The sequence below is a fragment of the Notolepis coatsorum genome (genome assembly GCF_963971535.1).
Source record: "Notolepis coatsorum genome assembly, chromosome: 9".
Classification (NCBI taxonomy): Eukaryota; Metazoa; Chordata; class Actinopteri; order Aulopiformes; family Paralepididae; genus Notolepis; species Notolepis coatsorum.
Window position 1 is genome coordinate 150,486,387 of NC_140173.1, and position 7,047 is coordinate 150,493,433.

The 7,047-nt window shown below is 46.8% G+C and overlaps 1 protein-coding gene across 1 annotated transcript in view; it reads left to right on the forward strand.

Annotated features, from left to right (window-relative positions):
* Positions 1 to 5,805, forward strand: part of wnt8b (wingless-type MMTV integration site family, member 8b) — a gene marked incomplete at both ends in the record, with an annotated part of 40,134 nt that extends 34,329 nt beyond the window's left edge. The window contains 2 exons of the mRNA XM_084322058.1: positions 638 to 776; positions 5,663 to 5,805. Of these exons, the coding sequence (XP_084178184.1) occupies positions 638 to 776; positions 5,663 to 5,805 (282 nt within the window). The remainder of the gene's footprint in view (positions 1 to 637; positions 777 to 5,662) is intronic.
* Positions 5,806 to 7,047: the final 1,242 nt, after the last annotated feature.

The following is a 7,047-nucleotide window of genomic DNA, read 5'->3' on the forward strand; positions in this document are numbered from 1 at the left end:
GAGGGTGAACTGGTTTTGAGGGTGGGGCTGGTTTTAAGGGTGAACTGGTTTTGAGGGTGGGACTGGTTTTAAGGGTGGGACTGGTTTTGAGGGTGAACTGGTTTTGAGGGTGGGACTGGTTCTGAGGGTGGGACTGGTTCTGAGGGCTGGGACTGGTTCTGAGGGTGGGACTGGTTCTGAGGGCTGGGACTGGTTCTGAGGCTGGGACTGGTTCTGAGGGTGGGACTGGTTCTGAGGGTGGGGCTGGTTTTAAAGGTGAACTGGTTCTGAGGCTGGGACTGGTTCTGGTTCTGAGGGTGGGATTGGTTCTGAGCGTGGGACTGGTTCTGAGGCTGGGACTGGTACTGGTTCTGAGGGTGGGACTGGTTCTGAGGCTGGGACTGGTTCTGAGGGTGGGACTGGTTCTGAGGGCTGGGACTGGTTTTGAGGGTGGGACTGGTTCTGAGGGCTGGGACTGGTTCTGAGGGTGGGACTGGTTCTGAGGGTGGGACTGGTTTTAAGGGTGAACTGGTTTTAACGGTGAACTGGTTTTAATTGTGTGTATTGAGCCGTACTGTATTGTACCCATTCTGCAATCTGTTAATAAAGTTTTCAATAAATCAATCAATCAATCAAAACTCCCCTCTGCCGCCGACAGGCGTACCTGATCTACTCCAGCAGTGTGGCCGCGGGGGCGCAGAGCGGGATCGAGGAGTGCAAGGACCAGTTTGTGTGGGACCGCTGGAACTGCCCCGAGCGGGCCCTGCAGCTGTCCACCCACAGCAGCCTGCGCAGCGGTAAGAGAACCGAGGCCCCGCAGAGATCTGGTTCCGTCTGTAGTGTGTAGTGATATGGTTGTTAACACAGCAGCCTGCGCAGCGGTAAGAGAACCAGGGCCCAGCGGAGATCTGGTTCCGTCTGTAGTGTGTAGTGATATGGTTGTTAACACAGCAGCCTGCGCAGCGGTAAGAGAACCGAGGCCCCGCGGAGATCTGGTTCCGTCTGTAGTGTGTAGTGATATGGTTGTTAACACAGCAGCCTGCGCAGCGGTAAGAGAACCGAGGCCCCGCGGAGACCGTTTCACCTGCTTTGTTGTTGTGTCCCCCATGTTGTCTCTAGGGAGGTGCAGGACTGACCCAAATCATGTTCGAATAGTCTACTGTTCTTAACCGTCTGTAGTGTGGTAGTGAAAGGGTTAACCTTCTGTAGTGTGGTAGTGAAAGGGTTAACCCGTTGTCGTGTGGCAGTGAAAGGGTTAACCGTCTGTAGTGTGGTAGTGAAAGGGTTAATAATTAATGCATTCATGATGAAACATAATACCTATTATATACATTTGATTTGGAAATAGTAGCGTGTCCAGGCGAGAAACGCCAACGCTTTTCTTTTTCACATATTGAACGATGGATAGTTGATGTCAAATTAGCCATAGTATTGTATCCATAGCTATAATATAGAATATAGATATAGCCCTGCAAACACCGCCACGCATCCCTATCTCTTAGAGCGGTGGCGCAGTAGGAACAAAGATGCTCTAGGCCCGCGGCGCTGAATTAGTTAAGGTAGTACTATTAAACTGTATTTTAGTTAAAGGTGCTGTAAGTGTAAGTGGCATTCATTTGTTCAAATAAGTGGTCTACATTTTAAAATAATAGCTCTACATTCTGACAGTCATCACTGATATAGAGTGAGTCTGACAAAAATAAGAAATAAAAACGAGTTTTAAGAAAATATTGTGCTTACCATACAAATATACAGTACTTCTGTTTACTGCAGAGCGGAGGGACTGGGAGACCCATGTTACTGACCAGACACTATATATCAGTGATGGCTGTTTACTGCAGAGTGGAGGGACTGGGAGACCCATGTTACTGACCAGACACTCTATATCAGTGATGGCTGTTTACTGCAGAGTGGAGGGACTGGGAGACCCATGTTACTGACCAGACACTATATATCAGTGATGGCTGTTTACTGCAGAGTGGAGGGACTGGGAGACCCATGTTACTGACCAGACACTCTATATCAGTGATGGCTGTTTACTGCAGAGCGGAGGGACTGGGAGACCCATGTTACTGAGCAGACACTCTGTATCAGTGACGGCTGTTTACTGCAGAGCAGGAGGGACTGGGAGACCCATGTTACTGACCAGACACTCTGTATCAGTGATGGCTGTTTACTGACTGCAGAGTGGAGGGACTGAGAGACCCATGTTACTGACCAGACACTCTGTATCAGTGATGGCTGTTTACTGCAGAGTGGAGGGACTGGGAGACCCATGTTACTGACCAGACACTCTATATCAGTGATGGCTGTTTACTGCAGAGCGGAGGGACTGGGAGACCCATGTTACTGAGCAGACACTCTGTATCAGTGACGGCTGTTTACTGCAGAGCAGGAGGGACTGGGAGACCCATGTTACTGACCAGACACTCTGTATCAGTGATGGCTGTTTACTGACTGCAGAGTGGAGGGACTGAGAGACCCATGTTACTGACCAGACACTCTGTATCAGTGATGGCTGTTTACTGCAGAGTGGAGGGACTGGGAGACCCATGTTACTGACCAGACACTCTATATCAGTGATGGCTGTTTACTGCAGAGCAGGAGGGACTGGGAGACCCATGTTACTGACCAGACACTCTATATCAGTGATGACTGTTTACTGCAGAGCAGGAGGGACTGAGAGACCCATGTTACTGACCAGACACTCTATATCAGTGATGGCTGTTTACTGCAGAGCGGAGGGACTGGGAGACCCATGTTACTGACCAGACACTCTATACCAGTGTTGGCTGTTGTAATGTAGAGCTACTTAACACTTATTTTAACAACAAAATACCACTTACTGCATCTTTAACAGTAATAACACATTTACAGTGCAGTCTAAAATGGGCATGTCCCCCTACAGACAGGCCTTCTTGTCAGAGGTGTAACTGTCCGATCCTTCTTTCCACATCTCCGCTGCGTCCCCTGAGTGGGAGGAGCTTCCCCTGGGTTGATTGATTGATTGAATTGATTGATTGAAAAGTTTATTAACAGATTGCAGAATGGGTACAGTACAGTACAGCTCAATACATACAATTGTTAAGGGGATGCAGACCAGAGAAAGACTTTCGTCTTGTTTACATCAGGGTCCCCCATTTTCAATTCATCATAACGTATATGACATACATGACATACAGATATACAGTACTGTTGCATCTAGACATTTATGACATACCAGATTTGCAAATACAGTACTGTTTGTGATAAAAAAAAGTGTCCAGAAAAATAGTGTATATACATCTGACGTAGACACTGTACATTGGAGGAGGTTGGGTAGGTGGGGTGGGGTGGGGTTGGGTGGGTGGGTGGGGGGCTGTACATTGGAGGTGGGGGGGAGGGGGGGGTTGGGTAGGGGGGGGGGGACACTGTACACTGTACATTGGAATACTGACAAAGCCATACTTCATCATTTACTGTACAACTGGGTTAGGACATTTGTAGGGGCCAGTTTCTAATTGCAGTCTCCCGTAGGTGTTTTTTGAGAGTGTTTTTGAAAGTGGGTAGTGATTCACATTCCTTTACAGCTTTGGGTAGGGCGTTCCACATTGATGTGGCATAATTGTGAAACGTGTTTAGTCCCTTGTTTGAGCCGAATCTGGGTTTAACATGATTTGTGGAGCTCCCTCTGGTGTTGTGATCGTGGTATTCACTGACCTTTGGGAAGTATTTTGACATGTACATGGGTACCTTGGTCGTGTAGTGTATCTTGTAGACCAGGCCCATTGCAAGTTGCTGTACTCTGTCGTCTACTCTAAGCCATCCTAGGTTGTCATAGTGGGCAGGGGTGAGGTGGGTTCTAGGGGTCAGGTCAAGCAGTAGTCTGACCAGTTTGTTTTGAGATGTTTGTTAGTAGTTTTTTAGTGCCTTTGAGGTGCTTTGGTACCATGAGGTGCAAGCATAGTCGTAGTACCCTTGAATGAGTGCTCCTGCCAGAGTCTTCAGTGTTTACCAGAGGGGCTTCCCCTGGGTGGGAGGAGCTGTAGAAATGGAGATGTTTGTTTTGTCTGGAGATTCATCGCTCTGAAGAGTCGTTACAATGGCCACTGCTCACCCCGGCCAATACAAACGCGCTAATCCAATTCACAACATCCTATAGCCCCCCCCCCCCTCCTGCTCAGAGCCTGTGGAAACATCACATCCTATAGCCCCCCCCCCCCCCCCCTCCTGCTCAGAGCCTGTGGAAACATCACATCCTATAGCCCCCCCCCCCCCCCCCCCCTCCTGCTCAGAGCCTGTGGAAACATCACATCCTATAGCCCCCCCCCCCCCCCCCCCCTCCTGCTCAGAGCCTGTGGAAACATCACATCCTATAGCCCCCCCCCCCCCCCCTCCTGCTCAGAGCCTGTGGAAACATCACATCCTATAGCCCCCCCCCCCCCCCCCCCTCCTGCTCAGAGCCTGTGGAAACATCACATCCTATAGGCCCCCCCCTCTTCCTGCTTGGCGTTGCTAATAAACATTTTAAATAATTTTATAAACTGGTCAACACAGCTTTATTTCCACGCCTGCGCTGTGATGTGTGGCCGGTATTGCACTCTAGCGATCTCAGAGTGATCACAGCGCAGGCGCATCAGGCAGCTAAAGACGTTTTGAGCAGTGTTGACCAGTTTATAAAAATTATTTAAAATGTTTATTAGCAACGACGAGCTTTCAAACCCTAGCGTTTGTCTGTCCTAAAACCCTCGTGCAACTGTGAGTATCGTTGACATTTCTCTGTGATACTTGTACGAGGAGCGTTTTGATAGAGAAAAGCGAGACAGACTTAATTGTAGGAATTTTACACGGTGGGATATAAGGGACTGTGTATTCACTCGGTGCATCACAGTCACCAAAGGGGCTAACGACCCCCCAAAAGTGATCCAGTACCGATTTGTGTGTGATGTGAAGCAACTAAATGAGCTTCTGATGAAGGGGATAGAGGGGGGGGGTTGTGTAACAGGGCAGAGTAAACCACTCCTTTCACACCCTTTCATTTGAGCTGATCTGTGATCTGTGAGCTCATTTTATATCATATTTTTTAATATTTATGTATTTTACGATTCAAGCTGCGTTGGACCTGTGTTAGTCATGTCTACCTATTCGTCTTGTCTTTTAACCCTTTCACTGCCACACTACGGAAGGTTAACCCTTTCACTACCACACTACAGACGGTAGTGGCAGTGAAAGGGTTAACCCTTTGTCGTGCGGCAGTGAAATGGTTAACCTTCCGTATTGTCGTAGTGAAAGGGTTAACCCATTGGTACTGTGGTAGTGAAAGGGTTAACAAATCCTGTTTCATGCCACAGCATGCTCCCTTAAAAATCAGCATGCATGTTTTAACCCTTTCACTACCACACTACAGAAGGTTAACCCTTTCACTACCACACTAGACGGTTCCATCTGTAGTGTGGTAGTGAAAGGGTTAACCTTCTGTAGTGTGGTAGTGAAAGGGTTAACCTTCTGTAGTGTGGTAGTGAAAGGGTTAACCATTTGTTGTGTGGCAGTGAAAGGGTTAAACGAGGTCCACAATGGAAATACATTTTTGAAACTTTATTGTGTCAACCTCTATGTTTTATAATGTATATATATATATGCATGACTGTTGACTGTGCATTTGTTATTGATTGTCTAAACTTAAGTAAACTTCTCCCGTCACCAGCGAACCGCGAGACGGCGTTCATCCACGCCATCAGCTCGGCCGCCGTCATGTACACGCTCACCAGGAACTGCAGCCTCGGGGACTTCGACAACTGCGGCTGCGACGACACCAGGAACGGTCAGCGCGGTAAGAGAAGGATATGAGTCACTATAGGCCGGGAGGTGTAATGGTTACTTCCTGGTCTATAGGGAGGTGTAGTGGTTACTTCCTGGTCTATAGGGAGGTGTAATGGTTACTTCCTGGTCTATAGGGAGGTGTAGTGGTTACTTCCTGGTCTATAGGGAGGTGTAGTGGTTACTTCCTGGTCTATAGGAGGTGTAGTGTTACTTCCTGGTCTATAGGGAGGTGTAGTGGTTACATCCTCAAGTTCAAGTTCTTTAATAGTTGTCATACAGAAGTACAGAATACTTTCATACAAAATGCTTCTTACTGTTACGCTCCAGAGACTGTGCTAGACAAGATAGTATCAAATAACATAATAACATAATATAGCATGAATTTAGAAGAAGAAAAAGAGGTCACAGTGTTCGGTATATACATATGTACAATGTTCTGAGTTACCATATAATATACAATACACAATACTATGCAGTGTACTAATGTACAGTACTATCTAGTGCAATCCTGGTCTATAGGAAGGTGGTGGTTACTTCCTGGTCTATAGGGAGGTGTAGTGGTTACTTCCTGGTCTATAGGGAGGTGTAGTGGTTACTCCTGGTCTATAGGGAGGTGTAGTGGTTACTTCCTGGTCTATAGGGAGGTGTAGTGGTTACATCATTGCTGTTTCTGGCCGGTCCACCTTGCAAAATTGCAATGTATTTCCCCCATTGCCGATTTCTAAATCGTCTCGTTTAAAACAAATAAAGCATGAACATTTGCATGGTGTACCTTTCTGTGCGTATTCATCCACCAGCTATAGCTCAACATGGAAATATTCGCAATTAATCGTAAAAAAATAAATCTCTGGATTTTATTTCAACCAAAAATGCTTAAACAATAATGTTAGTGATAGAAGGGAACTCATTTTGTGCAAAAATGGAAAGATTTTCAATTTCCATGAGGCAGAATTGTTACAATAGCAGATAATCCATTTTCCCCTATGATAAATCCCTAGTATAATATCTATTTTATGTCTACATTACTGCTGTGAAGCACTGTAGGCTGCAATTCATGTATGAATGGTGCTATAAAAATAAAGCTTATTATTATTATAACACTTCTCACCGAAGAACTAAACAGTAGGAGAATGGAGTACAATGCGTAGCCTGCACGGTGACGTACATAGTGGTTAGCACTGTTCCCTCACAGTAAGAAGGTCCTGGGTTCGAATCCGAGAGGGAGACCTTCTGTGTGTCTGGACCAGGCCTGTCCCTGACTAACGATTT